The following is a 26,095-nucleotide window of genomic DNA, read 5'->3' on the forward strand; positions in this document are numbered from 1 at the left end:
CACCCTCCCTATATTTACTCCTGTTTATTCGTTGTCCGTCTCTCCTTGTAGAATGCAGGCTCTGTGAGGGCAAGGATTTTTTTTTCTTTTATTCTGTGCAGAATCTCCAGTGGCAGGTCAATGCCTAGGACATAGGCAGTGCTCAATAAATATTTATTGAAGGAACAAATGAAACAAGACTCCCTCTGCCTTCTTCCATTTCCAACTCGGGGCCTGGTAACTGGGTCTTGTACCCAGCTGGAATGGACCAACCATGGTAGGACTTAGGAGATGCAAAAAGCGAGGAGCAAAAGCCACAGTTCTGCAAGGCACGCTGTCGTCCAACTTCTCTTTCAGGGGGTGCCAGAAACGGTGCAGGTCGGACCACGTGCAGACCGCCATGAGTGTGGGGAAGTTTAGCCCTTGTCTTCCACCAGCTTTCCTGGACTGGATCGGGGTACAGGGGTGAAAAAGACTAACATCTGGAAGGGTAGAAAGGTCGGAGTAGGTTTTCACAATTTATCATCTTTTAGGAGTATTTTTCTTATTTAAAAAATAATATTAAGTTTTTCTGGGGAAACAAATAGAAGACTCTCCTTCCGACCACAATGGTGAGAAAGGCAGGTATGGACACGGGGAAGACAGGTGTGAAGGTGGAGAGGCAGGTGGGAATGCGGAGAAAGTAGGAGTGAAGACCAGGAGGCAGGTGTAGTCACGGGGAAGGCAGGCTCACCCCTTGTTATATGTAGTGAGAGGCGGGGCTTCCCTTTCACTTCACAGAGTAAAGAGAAGGCTTTGAGGTATCAGCCACTTGGGCTAGGGGGAAAGGGAAGGCAAGGAATCTGTTTCCTGAAAACTTCGAAGGGAAGTCTCTCTGGCTGCTGTGGACTAGCTGGTCTCCTCCAGCTCCAAGAGGTCATCCACGTATTCCACGACCTCCCCCTGTAAGAGACAACAGGACACCTCTGTTACGTGGGCCACCCGGCTTTAGGGGTGCTGGTGGGCAGAAACTGTTTCCGAGGGGCCACTGCCAGCTGCCTGCTGGGGCTGCAGCAGCCCTTCCCCACCATCCTTGGGCCGAGAACTGGGCTTCTCCCTGGGAAGGCACCTGGCTTCCACGGCATGTGAGCTTGGAGTCAGGTGCTCCGCAGCCCCCACAGATGGCCAGTGTGAGGCGGGCAGCCCAGCCAGCCTCCGAAACACCCTGCTCAGTGCCTCCCTCCCCACGCCTCTGCCATCCCATCAGCAGTGATGCCACAGGAACCTGGACTGTCCCTTCCTCTCTGCCCTGCTCACCAGCCCGTGAGCTTCTCAAGGACCAGGACCTGGGTTCTTTTTCTGAATTAGTTTCCTCATTGGTGACGTGAGAGAGCTTTACTGAATCTTCATGATCAAACGACCCAACAAAGGAGGAAGAGGAGAACATCCTCGGCCTGACAGAGGGAATGACAAGATCATGTTTTCTATGAATATCGTGGTAGTTTCACTTCTTTTTCAATCTGGATGCCTTCTATTTATTTTCCTTTGCAAACCGCCCTTGCTAAAACTTCTAGCACAATGTCAAATAGAAAGAGAGAAAGTGGACATCGTCGTCCTATTCCCAGCCTTAGAAGAAAAGTATTCTGTTTCAGCATTTAGTATGTCGCTAGCTGTGGGGTTTTTTGCATGTCGCTATGCATACATTATATGTAAAATTAACTCAAAACAGAGTATAGTTCTAAATGTAAGTGCTAACCCTATAAAAATCTTAAAACATAGGAGTTGTGAACTTGGATTAGGCAATCATTTATTTCTCAGATATTACACCAAAAACATAAGTAACAAAATAAAAATAGATAAGCTGGATTTCACCAAAATTTAAAACGTTTGTGTGTTAAGACACCATTAAGAAAATGAAAACGACAACCCACAGATTGTGGGAAAATATTTGCGATTCACACATCTGGCAGGGGACTTACAGTCAGAACATAAAAAGAGCTCTTACCACTCCACAATAAAAAGACAAGCAACCCAATTAAAAAATGGGCTAAATGTTTGAACAGACGAGACATCTCTCCAGAGAAGATATACAAATGGCTAATAAGCATATGAAAAGATGTCCAACATCATTGGTCATTAGGGAAATGCAAATGAAAACCACTTTGATTATGAGATACCGCTTCACACCTACCAGGACGGCTACAATAAAGAAGGCAAACAGTGATGTAGCAAACTGGAACCCTTCCACCATGCCGGTGCGGGTGTAAAATGGTGCAGCCACTTTGGAGATGATCTGGCAATTTCTCAACGAGTTAACCAGCAGTGGCCAACCAATTCTACTCCTCATGATAAACCTAGGTATATACCCCTGGTCATGAGAACTGAATATTTTTGTCCAAATAAAAATTTGTACACACATGTTCATAACATCATTATTCAAAAAGAGCCAAAAAGTGGAAACAACTCAAATGGCCATCAACAGAGGAACAGATAAACAAAATGCGGCATATGAATGTGGAATATTAATCTGTAATAAAACGGAATTTTTACATATAACATGATACATGTTACGATATGGCTGGACTTGCAAACGTTATGCTTGATAAAAGAAGCCAGTCACAAAAAACCACATGTCATGTGATTCTTTTATATGAAGTGTCCAGAACAGGTAAATCCAGAGACAGAGAGTAGGTTCGGGGCTGCCGAGGGCTGGGGGCAGAGGGGAAAGAGAGGCGAGCAGAGAGCAGAGAAGTGACTACTAATAGGTTTGGGGTTTCTTTTGGGGGGGATGAAAATGCTCTAAAACCGGATAGTCGTGTTGCATGCACAACTTCATAAACATACTAAAACCCACAGAATCGAATACTTTAAGAATAATTTTATAGTATGTGAATAATATGTCAACAAAGCTGCTCTAGAAAAACCTAACAAGGAAAACTGCTCATATTACAGCGCTAAATGGAAAAGCCATGATAGATAATTAGAGTTGAGTTTATAATGAATATATGTCAGAAAATGAGTAGAAAAAAGTGGAAGCATATATACCAAAATATCAGTAGTAGCTTGCCTCTGGATGATCAGAAACTCAGCTCCTCCCCCTTTTTGGAAAGATATTTTTCTCCACTTGACAAACCACAGTAGCTGGCTGTGTTTGCATGTCGGTAGCACGCAAACCCGGGTCTGGCCTAGCAACTCACAGAACTGTCCTGTCCCCCAAGCTCCTCGCCTGTGAAGTGAGGGGTCCGACCAGAACAAGCTCACGGCTCTCTTCCAACTCCAATGGCTGGCATGTCCCCAGCTGTCTTAGGGAGCATTTCCCAGTTTGTTCCAAATGCTTTTCTCTCCATGCTACCCCTAATGATGGCTTTACTGGGACGAGGCCGCCCATCCACACAACCACTGCTCCGTAAACGAGAAAGGAGTCAGCTGAGTGAGAGTCAGGATTAGAGCAAGGACCTAATTTACAGGACAAAACAAAACAAAACACGATAATCTCAAATAAAAATCAGGATGGGCGTTTCCAAGTGTCTTCAGGTTGATGAGTAACTGAACATTCACTGTGTTTTTATAAAGTAAAAGAATGATGGTTGGACGGCTCCCGATTTCTGGCCCGTCCCACCATCCCCACCGCTGGGGAGTGCGGCCCTTCAGCCAGGTTCCTAGAAAGCTGTCTTCCCCAGGCCTGTGCTCTGCCTTTCATTAGCACGCCCACAGAAACTGCATTTCTCAAGGTCCCCTTCTGTTTCTTATTTCGGGGATGACTCGCCTTCCAGTGATGTTTAGCGGAGATGTGAGTAATCTTTTCTCTTAGCCAGACGTGCGCTAACTATGAAAACTTACCTCATCATCATCCATTATATTTTCCTTTGCAAAGTCATACAGCTCTTTCTGGATTGTAGTCACGTTAAAGAACTGAACCGCTTCCTGTTCGGACACAGAAAGAGAAGAGTTTATATGACCAACCTTTTAATGGTAGAACTTGGAGGAGGCATAGGATTTTTTTTCGGGGCGGGGGGCAGTGAGGAAAATATTTAAAATTATATAGTGGTCACGGGAGCACAACTCTGTGAATATAATAAAACTGTGATGTAGGTACTTTAAAAGCATGAATTTTATTGTATTTGAATTATGTCTCACTTTAGAAAAAAGTGGCCAGCCCCCAGTGAATGAGACGTGTGTGAGGGGAGGGGAGTGAGTGGGGGCAGGAAGGCGTGGGTGCAGGCGCGAAGAAAGATGTATGAATGGCAAACTGGGACACCATACAGAAATCCCAGTGGAAGTGCAAGTTTAGAACAACGGTCATTCAGAAAAGACCTTCTGAATGTAGTACATAATCCATGGAGTTCCGAACACATGTGAAGCTGAGTTTGTCCATCGCAGGAAGTAAATGATGGTGCATCCCTTAACGAGCCTACGGTGATGCGGTTACAAGTGATCACAAAGGAGGTGTGTGGGCGTGGCCTGCAACATGTTCGTGATGAATCGTTGGAAAGACAAAGCAAGTTTCTGGGGTGAGGGGCACACGACGCAGTGTGCAGACGATGTTCCAGTGATTTGCACCCTTGAAACCTGCATGGTTTTGCGAACCAATGTCACCCCAGGACATTCAGTGAGAACAAAAGCAGGATGCAAAACTGTGTGTGAAGTACGAGCCCGTTTCTGTAAAAATAAGTGGATTCATGCTGCACAGATGACTAAACGTACAATCATAGGCAGCGGGTGAAGAGAAAGTGTGGAATGATGGGGCAATTTCACTTTCTAAGTAAAATGTTTCCCTAATGTTTGAAATCTGTAGAGTTTGTACTGGTTTAAAAATCAGAATAGAGCAGTAAAATGCCAAAAGACAAAAACAGGAGAAGAAATTAGTTTCCTTTATTTCCAAGACAACCCTTTGTCTTCGGGTGCAAAGTGGCCTCCTGAAAGTGAGACTGATGGGGCGGCGCCCTGGCACTCACCGGTCTGGGCTGGAAGTGCTCGTCCGACAGGCCCCACTTGTCCCTGTGGTACTGGTAATACACCAGGTTCTGCTTCATGACCTGGTCGCTGGGGTCGAAGAGCAGGTAGCTGACCGCACAGGGGGCTGCGTTCTTCAGGTCGCTCACTGGGGAGGAGGAGAAAAGAGGAACAGGAAATCGAGGGCTCTCTCAGGCCACCCTTCCTTCCAGTGCAGCTTCCTAAAGGAAAAGGTCGAGAACGGGCCCCTTCTGCAGTCTGTCCTTCAGATGGTGGGTAGTTTGCAACCAACCAGGATCATCCCTGGGTAGCAGGTCACAGACGGGGTCTCCCTGGCAGCCTGAAGCTTCGAAACGTGCAGGTTCCTCGTTAGGCAGATGCCTGTGCGGAAATGCCTACCACATTCCCCCTTGGGCTCCGGCGGCCAGAGCTGGGCTCACACCCCTGGAACCAGAGGAGGCTGGGTCCCAAGACCTGGACTGTCAAGGAGCTAAGGCAGTTAGGGACGATACACTTAGCAAATGAGTGCCACCCCCTCCACCTCCCGCCCCATCCCTGCCATCTAGCGCCTGGGTCCCATCTGGATGATACCACAACCCTCAGACCCAGGCAGGCCCTCCTACAGCTAAACCAAATCTAGACAACTCAGGAGGATGGTGGATGATCTGGGCTGGAAGAGATTTGAAAACCCACCTGGTCTTCTCATTTCCTGGAAGTGAGATTCCCACCTCCAGCCTCCCTCCCTAGAGTTGTCCTGTCTGTGACAGCACCTTTAACATAGAAGTTTCGCAGGGGTTGGGATTTCCCTCAAGGGTAGGGGACAAGGAAGAAGAGGTGACCAGTGACAAGGCCCTGGGTATTCATTCTGGCACAATCTGCTCCAATTTATAATCCAGAAACACTACCTTTTGTTCAAACTCTGGTTGACCAGAATAACCAAAGCCTGGGTATGAATACATCATGCCACCCAGTGGCTACTTCTGGTCATGACAACTTTAAAACCAGGGTCTTAGGGCCAAGGTATCCACAAGGTCTGTCCTGGAAAAGACACAGCAGACTTTAACGAAGCCAATATTGATAAGCAAATTTTGCACATACTGAGTACCTATCACCCTAATGAGCAAAGATTTCCTGGGGAGGAGTAAGCAAAGCTAGATGCTTGGCTATCAGTGCCACAGTTTCTGACAGAGTGGGCAATCTTGAGAGCAGGTACGGATTTCAGAAGACCAGCGAGCTGCCAGAGTCTAGAAGTGTCTGAAACACTCCTAAACTCCCCATTTTCTGGCTCTGTGCACGCAGAACCAAGCCCCGACGCATTCTTCCCATGTTTCAAAGTCTAGCAGGGGGCCAGCTCAGTGAAGCGCCAGCACAGATTTTCATGAAAATGACATAAAAACACTAGGTTATGTGTCCTGACCAGTGTGGCTCAGCTGGTTGGGCGTCATCACACAAAGCAAAAGGGTCGCTGGTTTCGATTCCAGTCAGGGCACAGCCGGGGCTGTGGGCTGGGTCCGTAGTCGGGGCGCGCATGAGAGGCCACCAATCGGTGTTTCTCTCTCACGTTGATATCTTTCCCTTTCTTTCGCCCTCCCTTCCCCTCTGTCTAAAGACAAATAGATACAACCTTTAAAAACGAAAAAAACTAGGTTATGTTTTAATCCAACTGAAAATATTTAAACTGTGAACCCAAGACTGACAAAGTGTTGGTGACAGTTGTTGAAGCTGGTGATGGGCAGACTGCAGTTCCTTATCCCGCGCTCTCTGCGGCGTTTTAAAGTTTTCATAAGTTGTTTTTTAAACCATGTACATATTTTTTTATCATTCCCACTAAAACAGGCTCTTCCAAGTGTGGATGAGCAAAAGCAACCGGCTAGCTGTGGGTGGGGGGAAGGAGAGCGGGGAGAAGGGAAAGGGTTCTTTGCTTCGATGTTTCTGATGTTTCTCCGGGTAGCCCCCGGACGTGTGGTTTGCTGCGACAAGCCAGGACCGCAAGCCTTTTTGAAAGAAGGCACCAATCAATCGCTTGTATTTAAAAAAAAGAGGGCTCTTCACAAGCAAAACATTGTCTAGTAAGAAACTATGCCCTTAACACGAGAGTGTAGTCAGTAAATATTCACTGGGGACCTACTGTGTGCTCAGTGCTATCTCACATGGAATCGTGTTTGTAGATTATGGAGAACACGACTCTCGTCCTCTGTGCTAAATAATTCCCTGCCACAGAGCCGGTGCCAGGGTTAGTGAGACAAATAGGACCTCCTCCCTGCCACCCATGGATGGGGACTCCTGGGAAGGACACCTGTTAAAACACACCTCCCTCTCTGGCTGATCTCGGAAATGTTCCAACTGAAAAAGCAAAGCTTTTCATTGTGTCCTTAGGTGCCAATCAGGCTGCCGGAAGATCAAGTTCACTCCTGAGAGAGGCACGTTACCGAACTCAGAAACACCTGGTGAAAATGACTGTTTCAGAGGAGCAACCTTGATGAGAAGCCAAACTTACCAATTAAAAAAATATATAAGTAGAGAAAAAAATTTTTTTTTCTTTTCACCTTCAGCAGGCAAGTCTTTCAGTGTGCCCTGAGGAGGACAGGAGGCAGGATAAAAAGGAAGGTGGCTAATGCAGGAAGAGGGAGCCCAACCAAGAACAGACGTCTGCAAGGGGGACGGAGGGCTAGAGAAGTCAAGGTCACCCATCACTCTTCCCGGGACTTCCCTGAATGCCCGAGGCCAGCCGCCCCTAGGTTTGAAGGGGACCGCAGGGGAGCCCGGCCAGTCACCTGCCACTGAGGCATTTCATCGCTAGGACAACGGAGTGCCTGCTGCAGCTGTCCCTAACGGTCCCCCTGTGCTTGTCACTGAGCCGCCCAGGTACGTGCTGCTCCAACAAGTGGCCCTCGGCAATGCCAGTCTTCACGGGAAGAGAAGGAAACTCCAAAAAAGACCGGCTCTGACGACTGAGCTCTAAACTACTTTCCCTCTTGCACTTGTTTCCCTTTGTCCCCTTGGAAGGCTCCGATGGATGAACTCATTTTAGGCCGAGGGAGAGCCGACTGGAATGAAACCCCAACAGCGAGAAAAGCAAGGCCCGTGATGAGGAGGGAGGAAAGTATGACAGAAAGAACAAACACTGGTACAGAGTTTGCTATGTGCCAGTGAGTGAATACCCTCTGTATTCCATGTCAATCAACTGGTTAATTCCTCATCTCAGTCTTAGTCAGTGCTATTATGTCTACTTCCCGGATGAGGAAACAGAGACACTGAGAAGCGAGTAACTGGCAAAGCTAGAGATTGAACCCAGGCAGTCAGGTGCCAGGGTCTGCGCCCTGAGTCACCAGGTCATGCTGATGATGTAACCTTGATCTCAAAACCATAGGTAAGGGTGACCTCTCTTCTACAGAGGGGGAAGCTGAGTCTTAGAAGGATTAAGTACCACACCCAAGATTTCAAAGAAGAGGATTACTTACATTTATAATAAGCAAACTGCAAATAATGATACATGGTAGCCACGAATTTCTCCACGGGGTAGCCTCCGATAACGGGGGTGAGGTTCCCTTCACACTGTATTTTGCATTCCAGAACTTCCACGTAATGATCTGAAAGGACACACACATGTTTTCGGAGCCGTGCACTCGTTACTTTCTCAATAATGCTTCTGCCCACCTCCCAGATGATAAAGGTAAAAATGACCAGTGATAAAGATAAAATATGTGCAACACTTATGATAAAGGACTGAAATCTTTAATGTGCAAAGTTTCTCAAAATTAACCAAAAAAGGGCAAATATCCAGTATAAAAATGGTCCAAAAGATGCCGAGAGAAGAAATGATAAAAGTGGCTAATAAACATTGTGAAATGATGCTAAACCTCATATGTAATTAAGAAATATAATGCCACTGAAGATAATTTAAACGGTTATATTGGCAAGTTTTTAAAAATACGCTGACACCCATGTTAGGGAGACAATGGTGAGACTTACTCTCGTGTTCTGTTGGTAGAAGCAAAACAAGGACACATTTTTCAAAGAGCAATTTGGCAAAATGTATCAAAGGTTAAAATACACATATCCTCTGACCCAGCAGTCTAGTTCTGGGAAACTTTTTTTAGACATAGCCACCCAGAAGCACTCACTGTTAGTAACAGCAAACAAACTTGGAAATCACCTAAATGCCAATCAATAGGATGATAATTAATAAAGTACGACACATACCAACAATAGAATCTATAAAGACTTTGAAAAACAATAGGTGGACCTAAATATAATAACATAGAAAGATATCAAAAACTACATTTCCCAGCTTCCCTTGTAGTTAAGTGGGGGCCATATGACTAGCTGTGCCAATGAAATGTGAAATGCAGCAACTAATGAATGCTGTCTTGGCCTGGTCCCCCAAAATCTCCCATGTGGTCCTTGGCCCCTGCCTTTTCTCCCTTCATGCAACTAGAAGCAAAGGGCTCCAGAATAATGGTGCACATTTTGCTAGAAAGACTGTAGAAGAACAGGCACTCTCTTACATTGTTGGTAGAAATGCAAAATGGTAACAAAATCCTAGATAATTTACAGAAACGTTTACTCTTTGCACAATCAGTCCCACTTAAGGTGACTTTAGAAATACGCCTCCATAATTAGACAAAAACACCTGAAATTTCCCATTGCAATGTTATATGTAATAACAAAATATTGGAACAACCCAAATGTCCATCAGATAATTGAATACACCATAGTATATTGCCCCCACCCCTAGCAATGAAATATTCAGTAGCAATTGAAAAAAAAAAAGACACAACATCTCTGCACTTGTTAGGACATGTGGTTAAGTGGAATAAACAAAGAACCCACAGTGTATCAAGTATGGTACCTATTCTGTAGGAAAGAAGCAGACATGAAAATAAGGGGAAAACAGATTTGTATATATACAACCTTTTATTTAAAAAAAAATGATTCAGCCCTGGCTGGCATAGCTCAGTGGATTGAGCAGCAGGCTGCAAACCAAAGCATCGCAGGTTCGATTCCCAGTCAGGGTACATGCCTGGGTTGCAGGCCACAGCCCCCAGCAACCGCACATTGATGTTTCTCTCTCTCTCTCTCTCCCTCCCTTTCCCTCTCTAAAAAATAAATAAATAAAATCTTTTAAAAAAATGATTCAGGCAAGAACCCTCAAAAGATGCTAAATCAGAGGATTGGGGGTTGGGGGAGACACAGAGTTCGATGGACACTCTCCACAAATTATTTATTATTTTCAAAAGGAAAAATAGTAATTACATTGTGGAGAAGGTGGAAACTGAAACACACCTTAACCAAATGCTTAACAATTAGCAGCGCCAATCCGGGGCAAACAGCCACCATGCCCACCTGGATGTGGTGCCCGAGAAGGGCACTTCTGTAATGTCCCAGCCAAGTGGGCACAGCCTGAACACAACTGTGAGGGCACATCATAGAAACCCAAACTGAGGAATGTTCTATAAAGTGATGGGCCTAAGTTCTTAAAAAATATCAATGGCATAAAAAGACAAAGAATGGCCAAGCAACTGCTCCAAATTAAAAAAAAAAAAACACTAAAGAAGAAAATAATTAGGAAACATGACCCTGGGCTGGGCTGTACCAGGCAAAAAAAGTTTCTATTGAATAGAAAAGATATTATTGGGACAACTGACAAAATTAGGATACGGACTGCTGATTGGATAAAAGTACTGCACCGATATTAAGTTGCCTGAATGTAATGACCGCACTGTGGATATGCAGAGTATTGTTGTTTTTAGGAAATACACTAAAGTGTGATGGGTTCAAGGGTCATGACATGTGCAACCTGCTCTCATGTGGTCCTGTAATAAGAACAAATATGCACACACACACAGGGAGAGGATAATAAAGTAGCACAACCAATGTAAAAAAATTAGCGAATCTGACCCTGGCTGGGTATGTTAGTTGGTTACAGCATCATCTCTATACGCCAAGGTTGCAGGTTCAATCCCCAGTCAGGGAACATACAAGAATCAACCAATGAGTGCTTGGGTGTGTTGAACAGTAAGTCGATATTTCCCTCTCTTTCTCATTCTCTCTCTCAAAATCAATTTAAAAAATTAGTGAATCTGGGTAGAAGTATATGAAAGTTCCTTCTATTTTTGCAACTTCTCTATAGGTTTGAAATTATTTAAAAATAAAACTAAAATATCCCCTACATATCTTTATCTACCTACCCAGCTAGCTATCTACCTATCTATATTAGGTATAGCAAAGATAACTTATCTTTGCTTATTTTTATTAAGAAGAAAACCTTTTAGAAGTATAAACCAGAAGCTAGTAAAAATGGTTGCCTTTGGGGGTAAGTGGAACAGGCAGAAGAGAAGTGGATGGAAACAAGATCTCCTTTTAGCTGCCTGGACCTCCTCCCTCCCCTCACCTAGGAGAAAATGGCTCACTACTAGTAGCCCTGGGGTCCCATGTTGCCCTTTGGGGTCCCCTTCACCCACACTTCGGTAGATAACCCTCCGTGAGCTACCCTGGTGGACGTGTGCCATCTGCGGCCAGTCGGGCCCTGACTGCTACAGAAGGAGACTCATCTTCCACAGCTCGGCCTTTTGTCTCTTTCACAGCTCAATCAATGTGCATGTGCTGGCTACTAAAAACAAAACAAAGTGTAAGTATAATGTTCCCTACCTGGTAAGACACTATTTCATTAGGGTTAACAGGTTAAGACTCTGCAGTCAGACATCCTGGGCTCAGATCCCAGCCCTTCCCCTGAGGACAATAAACACAATACTCTCTGGGCCCCAGCTGTCTCAGCTATAAAATGGGGAGAATGCTGTCACCTTCCTCATGGGGCTGCAGCAGTGAGATACTGCACATAGAAAGTAGAGAACAGGGCCTGGTATCTAGTTAAGAGGGTTTTTTTTAAGTTACCTTGTTTTAAACATTTTTAAAGGTTTAATTCATTTTCATTCAAGAGAGAAGGGAAGGGGGAGAGAGAAACATCGATCTGTTGCCCCCCTAACATGCCCGACAGGCAACTAGTTGCCAACCGACTGGCAACCTCTGGTGCATAGGCCAGCGCTCCATCCACTGAGCCACACCAGCCGGGGCTCATCTCTCTGTTTTTTGAATGCTTGAAATTTTTCACAAGAAAATGGTTTTGGCAAGGGAAAAAAGGTACTCTGTAGAAAAAGGCACACCTAAGCAAAAAAAAAATTTTTTTTAAAAAAATTTAAAAGCCTGGATTCAATGACCCCAAACCACAAGATTTCTCCGAGCTTTGACCCATCCAAGGGCGCAGGGCCTCCCCAAGAGGCAGGCCACACCCAGCTTGAGCCCAGGCTAGACTGACCAGGGCACCCTTGCTACCAGGTGCAGTGCTAGGATCCCCGGTCCCACAGCCAGCTTGGGAAATCTCTTCATGGCCACTCCCCGTGTTCTGGAGTGACGCTGCCCACCAGAGGGAGACGAGAACCCGTAGGGAAATCTAAGCTCCCTCTGGATGGGGCTTTACATGCTCTTTCTTCATTCTTTCCTGTGTTTTCTAGACCTCTTATAATGAATCTGCATTGTTTCATGATCAGAATATTTTTTCCCAAAAGTTATCATAGTGACAACTACTTAAGGCTCATGATACTCTTCCTCCTACCTTTCTGTGTGCTGGCAAAATTCCACCATTCGAGCTATCTCAGTAACAAGAGGCACGAGTTACTCATGAGCCTGTTTTTGTTTTTGCAGAAGCCCGTGGGGAACCTGTGATCGGTCAGGGCTGATGGGATAAACGCCCTCTGCAGGCCTGGGCTCGCCCTCTGCAGGTCAGGGCTTGGACATGACACTCCCTGTCTCTCCAGAAGCCCCTGCCGGGTCTGATCTGCGCAGGCGTCTGCCGTGCCCAGCAAGGCTCCTCGGAGGCCACGGGCAGCTATCCCCCTGCCGTCTGGGATCCAGTCCCACCAACCTGCTATGGACAGATAGAAGTCCTTGAAGTCCTTGATCTCCCTGGAGCCCTCGCAGGCTGCAAGACACTCGTAAAAGGCTTTGAAGAAGTCGGGAAGGGCCAGCTCCATGTCGGTGATGGACGTCCTCCAGTTCTCGCCGTTGTACGCCCGCACAGCTCGAATGAACAGGCTCTGGGGGAGCAAGGAGAGGCCGACAATGAAAGTCCCAGACGGGAAGGGAGCTGCACCTGCCTTCCCAGAGGAATCGGAGCATCACAGAGCTCCATTCTCACTAATTCTGAAGGGACCGCGCTGGCCCTTAATTAAATAGGAAGCCAATTAGTGACTTAATTTATGCCTTGTTTTTTCTACCCTTTTCTTCTTTTTAAATCTTCACCTGAGGATATAGTTATTAATTTTAGAGAGAGAGAAGGGAGAGAGAGGGAGAGAAACATCAATGTGAGAGAGACACATGGATTAGTTGCCTCTTATATGTGCCCTGACCAGGGGTCGAACCTGCAACATTTTGGTGCATGGGACAACCCTCCAACCAACTCAACCACCCAGCCAGGGCAATGGAACATTTCTTATTTCATTTCATTGTAAAAGTAGCAGGTGCTTAATAATAAAATCAGGTTTGAGTCAAGGATAAAGGGGAAATGACAGTGACAGAAATCCCAGCAGTGGCACCCAGAGGTCAGGGGTTGGGACAAAGGCTTGACTACAAAGGGACATGAGGGAGCATTTTAGGGGAGGTGAAAATACTCTGTGTCACGATTATGGTGGTAGCTACAGGTTTGCATATATTTGTCCAAACCTATTAAATGCTACATAAATTATACCTCAGTGAAGCTGATCTTACAGATTGCATCAAGGAAAAGATAGAAGCTTCAGAGCAGCAGTCGAACCACTGTGCCCTAAGAATGAAGTACTAAACAGGAAGGCCATACATCAGCTCCAATTACTGGGGAGGTCAGCCATGTGCCAGGCAGTGGAAACTTCCAGGAATTTCTGCTACCTGTTGACCAGACCAGGTAGAAGAGAAACAACGAGGGCTCAGGAAGAGGCGTAGTATCACAAGAAATAAGTAGAGATCTTGGATTCATACCCAAAACTGCTAACCTGGAGGGGCCCAGACAGGCCTTGAAATAAACAGGGGGCAGATGGCGGTGTAGGCAGACATGGCTCCCCTCTTCTCACAACCACCTCAAAATTACAACTAAAATATAGAACAACCATCGCTCAGAACCGACAGAAATCAAGTTGAATGGAAGTCAGACAACTATGGAATTAAAAAACCACATCCATCCCCACTGGTAGGAGGGATGCAGACACAGAACAGGTTGGTCCCACACCCACATGTGGGAGATAAAAATATGGAAGGAATATCTTGGGAGCAAGGAGTCCCAGCCCCACACTGGGCCCCCCAGCCTAGGGTTCCCCAGGAGATAAGTCCTCATAACTGTAGTTGCAAAAACCAGTGGGGATTGAGTAGGTGGAAGAAACTTCCGGAGTCCCAAGCAGTTCCCCATAAACAACCCACACGCACTCTCTCTGAGCTCTAGCACCAGGGTAGCAGCTTGAAAGGCACCAGTGGCGTATGAAGAGGAACTGAAGTGTCTGGCATCAAGGCAAAAGCTGGGGGACAGTTTTCTCTCAGACAGAAAGGCGGGGAGAGGCCATTATCCCTTTCTGAGTCCTCGCCCCAGAATCACAGAACCAGCAGTCTGGTGCTATGTCTGAGACTCCATCAACCTGGCTAACACTGTTTGCCCTACCCTGGAGATGCCCTGAGACTGTCCCACTGAATTTACAGATCCCCCCAAACTATTAACCATTATTTTTCCATACGAATGGCTGGTCTTGGCTCATGTTTCACAACTTCCTAAATCCTATCAAACAAGCAATAGCTGACCTCAGTGAGCCCCCAGCCTCCAAACCTCTTGCTAAGAGGCCCCAGGTCCAGCACAAGCAGCAACCAGCCTAGATTCACAGTTTGGCTTTGCCTGATAATCTCCAAGCCCAGCATAAGCAGCAGCCTTCTTAGACTGCTTTATAGCTTAGGCAGGGTGGCACAGGGAAAAACACAGGTGGGGGCTGACCTTGGCCTGAACCACCTGGGAAATCTCAGAGCCTGTACACCAAGTGGACAGCTACAGGCCATGTCAGAGCCATCACCCTGCCCCTGCACAGCTGATCCTCCACGGAGGGCAGAGCTTGGTAGTCAGTGGTCACAGCCAGTCCTTGCAGCTGACTGGTCTGGGTAAATCTTTCCCACTGACCTGCCAACAGCAACCAAGAAGAGGGTGTACTCAGTGCACATGAAGGGCATACTTAGAGTACCCAGACTGGGCCCTACAGGACACCAACTATATTAGGCCATATACCAAGACAAGGGGTCATAGCAGCTCTACCTAATACATAGAAACAAACACAGGGAGGCTGCCAAAATGAGGAGACAAAGAAACATGGCCCAAATGAAAGACTAGATAAAAACTCCAGAAAAACAACTAAATGAAATGAAAATAAGCAATCTATCAGATGCAGAGTTCAAAACACTGGTTATAAAGATGTTCAAGGAAGTTAGCGAGGACCTCAACAGCATAAAAACAATTCAGTTAGAAAAAAAGGATACACTAATTGCAACAAAGGACAATTTACAGAGAAACTACAGTAATTAATAAAGCTGAGAATCAAATCAATTATTTGGAATATAAGGAAACAAAAAACAACCAATCAGAACAAGAAGAAAACAAGGATTGTGTAAGCAGCCTCTGGGACAACTTTAAGAGGCCCAACATTCACATCATAGGAGTGCCAGAAGGAGAAGAGAAAGAGCAAGAAATTGGAAATCTATTTGAAAAAAAATAATGAAAGAAAACCTCTCTAATTTGATGAAGGAAATAGAGATTCAAGTCCAGGAAACACAGAGAGTTCCAAACAAGATGGATGCACAGAGGCCTACTTTAATACACATCATAATTAAAATGCCAAAGGTTAAAAATAAAGAGAGAATCTTAAAAGCAGAAAGAGAAAAGCTGTTAGTTACCTACAGGGGCATTTCCATAAGACTGTCAGCTGATTTCTGAAAAGAAACTTTGCAGGCTAGAAGAGATTGGCAAGGCATATCCAAAGTCATGAAAAGCAGACCTACAGCCAAAGTTCCCCTACCCAGCAAAAATATCATTTAGAATCAAAGGGCAGATAAAGAGCTTCCCAGACAAGGAAAAACTAAAGGAGTTCATCATCACCAAACCATTACTATACAAAATGTTAAAGGGATTTATTTAAGAAAAAGAAGATCAAAACTATGAACAATAAAATGGCAATAAATGCATATCTATCAACAACTGAATTTAAAAAACAAACTGCCCTGGTTAGTGTGGCTCAGTGGATTGAGTGCTGGCCCTCCAGCAGAAAGGTCGCAGGTCAATTCCCAGCCAGTGCACATGCCTGGGTTATAGGCCAGGTCCCAGTTGGGGATGTAAGCCAATGAATGTTTCTCTTGAATATCAATGTTCCTCACCCTCTCCCTCTCTTTCTCCTTCCCTTCCCCTCTATCAAGAAATAAATAAATAAAATCTTAAAAAAAAAACAACTAAGCAAACAAGGACATGGTCAGAATCATGGATACAGAGAGCATTTTGATGGTTGCCAGATGGGAGAGGGGTAAAAAGGAGTGGCTGAAGAGGTGAGGGGATTAAGAAGCACAACTAGGTAGTTACAGAATAGCCATGGGGATGTAAAGTACAGTATAGGAAATAGAGTAGCCTAAGAACTTATATTCATGACCCATGGACATGAACAATGGTGTGGCGATAGCCTGAGGGAGTGAGGGGTGTTAGGTAGAGGGAGACGAAGGGGGAACTACTGGGACAACTGTATTAGCAAATTCAATAAAAAATAATTTAAGAACACTGAACAATCAAATGACCATATTTCTAAAATGTACCATTTACAGAAAAGGTGGCTTTAATAGCATCATGGAATGCAAAATCTCATTTTTTTTAAAGATTTCATTTACTTATTTTTCGAGGGGAAGGGAAGGAGAGAGAAACATCAATGTGTGGCTGCCTCCATGCTCCCCCTGCTGGGGACCTGGCCCATGACTCGGGCACGTGCCCTGACTGGGAACTGAACCACAACCCTTTGGTTCCCAGGCCCGAGCTCAATCCACTGAGCCACACCAGCCAGAGCAAAATCTCATTCTTAAATGGGTCAATGCTAAAAAGTCACTTATTTCTACTTTCATGGTATTCATCAAATGCCATCAAAAATCACTAGAAGTCCTTCGATAGCTGGAACTGTTCTTCGACAATTCACACTGTGACCGACCACCGTGCAGAACTCCAGCCATACCTCATATGACTTGGTTTCCAGGTCTTTAATGTAGTCCTCAGCGTCAGGCAAGCTCTTGTAAAAAGCCATGTTTTTCTTCATCATTTCGTCATCGGGGTGCTTCAGTAGAAAGGTGTGTGCAGCTGCGATTGCTTTCGGAACATTATTTGCCTGAAGCACAAAGAAGAAAGACAAACTCGACTCAATGGACGGTGAGCAGTGATTTTTGCCCAACGAGGTCTACTGGGTCTTTCAGTAACTTTTTTTTCTACACAATGTTTCCAGCTGAGGGTTCAGCAACTTCTGTGGCCCATCAAGACCTGGTCCAGCTACTTTGGACACGCGTTTATTCCCTGAAAGTGACTAGATGGCCTTGGGGAGTGCAGGGGGCTTTCATCATCTACTCTCCCCCATCTCCACCCTGCTCTGCACCCTGGGAGTGCTGGCCTTTGTGGACCGTGTGAACTGTAACAATCGACTACTCTGCCCTCCAGCCTCCAGTGGAGTTCATCCATGAGGAACCCCATTAAGGAGACTAGAGGGAGAGGAGAGAGTAAGGTTGGGTTATTTAGTCTCCTGGCTTCCCCCCTGCCTGGTAGCCTCAGCCTCCTCTTGTCCCTCAACTGACAGTCACAGCTCCTCTCAAGGTGGCCCTCTGTGTATACAGTCTCTCTCCTTCCAGGCTGTCTCCTTCGCCCCTTTGGCCTCGGGGTAGTCACACGCCACTGTCACCAGCCTCTGTACATAACTGCCTTATTAATGAATGTCCCTTCACTCACCCAAATGATTAGACCACATCTTTCCTGCCCAAACCCTGACACCGCGATAAGTTCCCAAGTTTCTCGCAGAACCTTCTGTTCACTGTTCTCGGCGACTGCCACCATCTCCTCACTCCACTCAGTCACTCACTCAGCAAATACTTGTGGAGAGCCTCCTACATGCTAGGCACTGTTCTAGAAACTAACAACAGGCAAAATAGGGAAAAAAAATCCCTGCCTTCATGCACCACACATTGCAGTGAGTCCTCCCTATCTCCTAGCAACCCTGATTAAGAGCCCTTTATGTTCCCAATGTTCTGTCTGCCTGCTTTCACACCGCTCTGTGGGCTCAGGTAATGTGTTTCTCTCTCCCCGTCCAGACTATGGTCCTTTTAGGACCCAGCAGTGTCATTCCTCACGCCTGGTATACTTCCTGGGACAAGGCAGCACACGGAGTCAGTGACTGGGACACGACACTGTGACTACATAATGCGATTGTGAAAAGTGATCCATCTTTTGCTCTCTTTTCCCCTTTCTCATCTGCCCAGTTAGGCAGTGGCCAACTGATTCTGAGCTTATCTGTTTCATGAGAGGTAACTTCTGGACAAAACACAGAAATTACTCATGTGACAAAAGCCCCATGCCATTGAGGGAACTTGGGAAGTGGGAACTTGGCAAGTGAGAGGAAGAATTGGGAGAGGGAGCTGTGGGCAGAAGCCGGCTGGCCTGAAAGGAGAAGAGGGAGAAAGGGAGACTCCCCTAAAAAGTTTCCCTTTGCAGCTTTAGGAGAAGCAAGTTCCATGGCCCCGGGGCGGCAACTGTGGTGCCCTTGTGGGCAGAGCCCAGGAGGGAAGAAGTCTTCAGGGAGTAATGGTACGCTGTGGGGGGAGGGGGGCTTAGGAGGGCAGGTAGACAGGGATATGGATACCTCCCCGTGTGGACACACAACCGACAACCAGAGGACACCCCTGCGCGCGCACACGCACACACACACTGACATCCCAGCTCTGGGCGTCCCCTGGAATCATGGCACAACCTGGTGGGGGCAGGGCAGGCACCACACACAAGCACAGAGACTCCTTCAGCCAATCCCGAGGGACACTTGGAGGCAGGGATGGGAGAATCAGGTTTGAAGAGAGAAGGGAAAGGGATACTTGTCACACTTGGATTCCTGAGAATCAAAGGGTGGCACAGAGCCACGGCAGTTAGAGACAACGGCGGTGGCTGCAAGAGAGAGTGGTGGGCGGGGATGACTCCCACGTGTCCGTGCTGGTGTTTTGGGAGCACCCCTCAGTGGCCCGCAGACTGCGTCAGAAAGGGCTCTAGAGAAAGCTCTACAGTCCTGGCCAGGAAAGGCCAGCCTGGCAGCTGGAAGGAAGGGAGGAGGTATGAATGCAGCCGTTTGACAGCATTTGCCAGTGAAATGAGGTTCTCAGATTCTCAGAAGAGCATGTAGAAGGAGGGGCACAGAGTGGGATTTTGAAGGCCTCTCACGCAGGACCTGCATTTACAAAGTAGAACCCGCTCCTGAAGAGGAAAGAGTGATTTTGTGCACTTGAACGCAGGCTCAGCCAGCTGGAACATGAAGCCACATCTTGGCACCTAAACCTCAGACAGACCCCAGCCGGGTTCTGGAGAAGGGGGTGGTGGTAGCCCCTACCCAGCCATGGGCTCCTGACAGAGAGAGCTACCTGCATGATAGAACCCCAGCTACCTGCCAAATGAGCCACCCCTAAATCAGTGAGGCGGCAGGCCTTTGGGTTGGGAAAGAACAGAGTCCACGTCCAGGCAAAGGACGGGACCAGGGTGCCTGCGAGGGGGCTGGCCCAGTCTGCTCACAGCCATTAAGGGTTTGATAAAACGCTGCACCCCACCTCTCCCTTGGCCTGTGGGGAAGTTGAGCATTTCAAGGAGATGGCAGCCACAGACAGAACCCACAGACATGACATGAACTAAGGTGGCTGGTGACATGAAGTCTCTAGTGGGACTGAGAGCTACACACAAGGAGGATGGCCCCTTCTCTACAAGAGGCACATCCGCACCTCCTCACCTCTCTCTGGCAGCCTGAACTCACCCTCCCTCTCCGCGTGTTCAATCAGGGCTCTGGCCTTCAGCACGGACACACAGGCCTGCCGTCAGCCCGGCGCAGGGGCATCTACCCAAATCCGCCACAGCAGCCGGCACCATCTACCTCTGCCTTTCGGAGTCAGGGAGGATGTACCTGCCTGTCACCGATCGTTTTCTCTCTACCCAGAAACAAAACGTGAAAATATAAACATCATTAAGGAACAACAACAACAACAAGGAAACAACATACAATATCACCACCTAAAATCACTTTCTCAGTGATTTTCAGTTGAAGCAATGAAGATTCCTAATATTTATCAATAAAATTCTTAACGTTTTTCTGCCCTATAAGAGATCTCAAAATACTGCGACAGATGGTATTTTACTGACTTTTGAGGGATTGTTACAAGACCTATAAACAGTTTTGAAGAGAAGCTATGAACTTCCTAAACGTTGAGGACACCGCGACCAAGGAGAAGACCCAGGCCTTACGGGCACATCGAGTAAAACGCTCTCCCCCTCCTCCTATGTCGCTTGTTTCAAATTCATCTACACATTAAAGAAATCAGAGCTTTTGCTACTCCCAAGTCTTACAAGTAAAGATTATGTGATTCAATTTTGGTTCTGTCTTTGCCAAAAGCTATACAAAAAAGAGAAAGAATTTAACAAGTCATTTTTTTTTGCTTAAAAAATAGTGTTTGTAGGAGCTAGCCATTATTTTTCAATGTCCTGGAAATGTATTAATATTATTTCTGGTTCCATTTTTAAACCTTTTTTTATTGCCAGGACAAACAGTCACAAAACTGGTATGTTTTATAAAACTGCACCCAAGCATAAAAGAACCCAGCTTTTCTTACACTTGGGGTTTTGTGCTGTTGTTATACTCCTATGACTGCAATACACACGTGGCTGTCTCAGTGGAAATATGAAAAACAGGTCTTGCAGGCCAAAGACTCAAAGCTAAGTTAAAACAAAACAACCAACTTCCACCTCCTGAGTCTGGCCAATGCCCTGCATCTAATTTTGTAGTCATTAAAATAAAAGCAATGTATTCCTTTAAAAATCGTTTTCAATTAGATAAAGGAGAATGTGGGCTTTGAGCAGGCTCTCTTGGCAAAACCCAGTGGAAACTCGCCAGGTTCAAGCCTCTTTATCCAGTAACAGGGAATTCAGCCCATTCTTAAAACTCGTGGGTCCCCAGAGTAAGGACTCAGAGGATATAGAGGATTGTAATTTGTGACTATTCTTAGCCAGCAATCACAGACAGAATCTAAGCAGCCCAAAGGAGGAGGCCGACTGCTGTTGAATTCCAGATGAAAGACAGACAGTAGAGAGCGCCAACCTTGATGAATCACTGCTAAATTCTGCTCCTCGGGCAGGGATGTGCCCTCACCATGAGTCCTGCCCTTTCCTGGCCTCCATCTCCTCCTCTTTTAAAGGGACTAGCCAGCTCCTCAGGTCCTCTTTGGCTCTATTATTGAAAGTCACCACTCACTTGAGAAAAAGGGATTTTAATGGCATATACTGAAAAGATGAATCTTCCTTCCAATAACAGGTAACTATTACCAGGCACTTGGCCGAGTGCCACTTTGCTAGACGTTCTATGTATGTATTCACTGCCTTAGCTGAAGTATCTCCACCTCTAAGATGAAGAAGGGGGCGGGGTGCGGAGACGTCCTTTGCCAGGTCTGGGTGGACAGCCGGGTCCAGTAAGGGCGGTGGAACGTGGCCTGGAACAAAGGGGGTGGGGCCAGAGCCTAAGGGAGGCGGGGCCGCGGGGCGGGGCGGGGCGGACTTGCCTTGAAGTAGGCGAACTGCAGAAACTTGTAAGGCTCGCGGCGCTGGAAGTCGGCCAGTACTTCGCGGCTGGGCTGCGACTGGCGGAAGGCTGGCAGGCCCTGCTTGCAGCGCTTGAGGCAGTGCGCTCGGCGCAGCAGGCCTCCGAAGAGGCGCAGCTCGGGATAGCGGGCGAGGCCGGGGGCGGGCTCGGGCTCGGGCACCAGGCTGCAGTTGCGGTGGCAGAAGGCCTCGCTGTCGCGCAGCAGACGGTGCAGCCGCAGGCTGATCTCCAGGTAGCCCACGCTCTCCGCCCAGTGCTCGCTGCTGTATTGGTCCAGGGCGTGCCGGTAGGCCGACTCGAGCGGCATCAGCTCGTCCCGCGGGAAGCTGCGGAAGCTGTAGCGCTCATACTGGGCGCGCGCGTAGCGCAGCGCGCAGCCCGCGCACAGCAGCACCACCAGCGCCGCGGCCGCCCCTCGTCCCGGCTCCATCGCGCCTGGCGGAAGGAGAGAAGGAAGGAAGTAAAGGAGCTAGAAGGAAGAAGGACGGCGAGATGCGGCTGGCCGAATTCCTGAGAGGCGGAGACGACAGCCTCAGGCCCGCCCCGTCCGGCCTCCCCTCCCCTAACCAACGGAGGGTCCTGGTGTAGCTGCCTTCACGGGGAGGGTGCCCTGGAAAGGGCGAGCAGACCGCTGGTTCCCACACTGTCCCACCCGAGCTGGGGACTTAACTGTTGAGCGGTTTGGGGACTGAGGTCTGATAGGCAGACGCTGCCCTAATGGATCATAGATTAGCGCCACTTTTTTCTTTTTCTTTTTTAAATTTTATTTTAATTGTTGTTCATGCAGATTAGCGGCACTTTTATAGTCACTGAGGGGATTTGTGAAAACTCAGGTTCTTGGGCTGTATCCCCAGAGTTTCTGATTCAGCAAGTCCGGGTTGGATCTGAGAGTTTGCATTTTTTTATAGTTATGATGTAGAATTTTATTTTCATGACCTCTTTTAAATGTTATTTTTCAATTACAGTTTACATTCAGTATACTTTTATATTAGTTTCTGGTGTACAGCAAGTGGTTAGATGGTCATATACTTTACCATGTGTACCCCCCCCCCATATTTCCAGTGTCTACCTGGCACCATATATAGTTATTTCAGTGTGATTTGGCTATATTCCCTATGGTGAGATCCACTGACTATTTGTAACCACCAATTTGTACTTCTTAATCCCTTCGCTTCTTCTCACCCTCTCTCCCAACCCCAATCCCCTCTGGCAGCCACCAGTCTGTTCTCTGTATCTCTGAGTCTGTTTCAGTTTTGTTGATTTTGTTCTTTAGATTCCACAGATAAGTGAAATCATAGGGTATTTGTCTTTCTCTGACTGACTTAATTCACTTAGCATCATACTGAGATTTGCATTTCCCATCAGCACCCTGGTGAAGCTGATGCTTCTGGTCCAAGACCTGCACTTTGATAGCAGCATGGCTGACCACCTTACTTTTCAGTGATAGAAAAAGATAACTAAAATTAATAAGAATGTCCATGGCACTTTGTAAACTATTTAGCCAGCCATGTGGAAGATGCAGCACCTTACAACCCTGCGATTCCATTCCTCAGAATATACTACAGGAACTTGTATGTGCTCATCGAAAAATATGGATGGAGCCCGGGTTGGCGTGGCTCAGCTGGTTTGAGCATCGTCCCATAACCCAAAGGTTGTGGGTTTGATTCTCCATCAAGGTGGATACAGGAAGCAGCTAATCGATTCTTCGCTCTCTCTCTCGTTGATGGTTTTCTCTTTCCCTTCCTTTTCCTGTAAAAGCAATGAGAGAATGTCCTTGGGTGAGAGAGAAAAAAAAGAAAAAAAGAGAAGGATATGGATGGAATATTAAAAGCAGCTCTTAAAAATTATTTAAACTTTTTACTTTGAAATAACTTACAGAAAAGCTGCAAGGACAGTACAAAGAACTCCCATATTATCTTTCATCAAGATTCATGAATTGCTAACGTTATGCCACATTTCCTCCCTTTATCTAGATTTATATGTTTTTTTTTCTGAATCATTTGAAAGTAGGTTGCCTATATCAGTCCAACTTCCCCCTTAATCTTTCAGTGTTTAAGTCCTAAGATTGAAACTACAGATAATGGTCAAATTCAACATCGACATAAGACTTTAACCTACATTCCCTATTCCAGTTTTGTCCACTGTACCAATAATGTCTTTTATAGTACTTTCCCCTGGACAGGATACAGTCCAGGATCGGGTATTGCATCTAGGTGTCACCTGTAGTAACTTCTAAACTGGGCCTTTTCTGCTTATTGTGCCCTGTTTTTGAAGGATACTGGCTGAAGCAACATTGAGATCCCACTACACACCTCTTAGGATGGCCAAAATCCAAACCACTGACCATGCCAAAGGCCGGCAAGGATGTAGAACAACAGGAACTCTCACTCATTGCTGGTGGGAATGCAAAATGATACAACCACTTTGGAAGACAGTTTGACAGTTTCTTTTAAAAAACAAAAGATTTTGTTTATTTTTAGAGAGAAGAGAAGGGCGGGAGGAAGAGAAAGAGAAAAACATCAATGTGTGGCTGCCTCTCATGCACCCCCCATGGGGGACCTTGCCCGCAACCCAGGCATGTGCTCTGACTGGGAATTGAACTGTCAACCCTTTGGTTCACAGGCTGGCACTCAGTCCACTGAGCTACACCAGCCAGGGCAGTTTGATAGTTTTTTTAGCAAACTAAACATACCCTTTCTATACAATCCAGCAATCACATTTCTTGGTATTTACCAAAATTAGTTGAAAACTTATGTACACACAAATATTTATAGCAGTTTTGTTCATAATTGCCAAAACTTGGAAGCAATCAAATGTCCTTTAGTAGGCAAATGGATAAATAAACTGATATATCCAAACAATGAAATAGTGTCCAGTGTGACAAAGAAATGAGTTATCAAGCCGTGAACAGATATGGAGTCACCTTAAATGCCTATGACTGAGAGAAGCCATCTGAAAGGTCTACATCCTGTATGATTCCAACCATATGACATTCTGGAAAAAGCAAAACTATGACGATAGTAAAATAATCAGTGGTTGCCAGGTGTTGGAGGGAGGGACAGATGAACAGGCAGAGTACAGAGGATTTTAGGGCAATGAAACTATTCTATGTGATACCATAATGGTGGATACACATTGTTATACATTTGTCAAAACCCAAAGGATGTACACCATCTAGAGTGAACTTGAATGTAAACTAGGAACTTCGGATGATTATGATGTGTCAGTGTAGGTTACTGTTGGGAACCGACCTGCCTGGTTTCAGAAGCTGTAACCTCCATGGCTAAGGCTGAGTAAAGGACCTTGGGACCATAAGCCACTTAGGAGACAAAGCTTATCTTCCTTGTAGGGGTGCTGCCTCTGCCCCCTTTTACTTCATCCTGCTTGGCCCCGGGTAGATGACTGGTTAGCCAATGACGGGTAAGATTCCTTAAAGGAGGGGTGACCTAAGACAGGCATGGTCATGAGGGGCCCTCAAGGAAGCACTTGGGAGCCTATAGAAGAAGGGGGTGATAGACCCTCACTCCTCGGCTTTAATATAGCCTGAGTCCTCATTCTGTCTGCAAGAAATCTCCTAATGTCTTGGCGACCTCACTTTCCTTGCCCAACTTCAGTCTGAAACAATGCCAGAGGTGAGTGTGTCCCTGTGCTGGAAAGAGCAGGTTCCCTGGGGCGATCAGGCCTAAGAAAAAAATGCATAAAATCCCGTGAAACCTACTTTGCTAATACCCTCAATTTAAATGATAATGGTCCAAGCACTAAGTGAGTTTGTTCCCCAAAGTTTTATGGCCCTTTAACTACCTGACCCTGACTCAGAATAAGCCCTCAGAGTTCTTTGAAAGTTCTATCTATTGTTTAATCATTTCTGCCTAACAATGATTGATGAGCTTTACATATAAATCCTGTATTCCTATACAAATTAAACACAATAAAAGCTTGTCAAGGCAAGGATCGGGGCATTCTCCTCTGCAGAGAGTGGCTAAGGCACTCCAAGGCACTCTCCCCTTGAGAGAGTGACCATGCCGTCCCTTTTCCTTCACAGGATTTTGGTGGTCCATGTGAATTTGTCTCGTCTTATCCACAATGCCATGGACACTGCTGGCCAGTGTCCGCATCAGGTTATAGCACAAAAATTTATTTCTTATAGTTCTGGAGCCTGAGAAGTTCATGATCAAGGTTGCCAGCAGATTTTGTATGTGGTTCAGGCCAGCTCCTTGCTACGTTCTCACATGGTGGAAGGGACAAGAGAGCTCTGCAGTTTCTTTTATAAAAGCTCTAAT

General features: G+C 46.3%; 1 protein-coding gene across 1 annotated transcript; it reads right to left on the reverse strand.

Annotated features, from left to right (window-relative positions):
* Positions 1–9: 9 nt before the first annotated feature.
* On the reverse strand, positions 10–22,311 carry LOC123830568 (cartilage associated protein). Its single transcript, XM_045856947.1, has 7 exons — positions 21,775–22,311; positions 17,172–17,321; positions 12,833–13,004; positions 8,373–8,501; positions 4,914–5,059; positions 3,799–3,882; positions 10–921 (listed from the first exon to the last, which is right to left on the reverse strand). The coding sequence occupies exons 1-7, from the start codon at positions 22,243–22,245 to the stop codon at positions 868–870; spliced, it is 1,206 nt and encodes a 401-aa protein (XP_045712903.1). The 5' UTR covers positions 22,246–22,311; the 3' UTR covers positions 10–867.
* Between the last annotated feature and the right edge of the window lie 3,784 nt (positions 22,312–26,095).

This window comes from Phyllostomus hastatus, unplaced genomic scaffold (genome assembly GCF_019186645.2).
Source record: "Phyllostomus hastatus isolate PE091 unplaced genomic scaffold, TTU_PhHast_1.1 phas_scaffold_129, whole genome shotgun sequence".
NCBI classification, from domain to species: domain Eukaryota; kingdom Metazoa; phylum Chordata; class Mammalia; order Chiroptera; family Phyllostomidae; genus Phyllostomus; species Phyllostomus hastatus.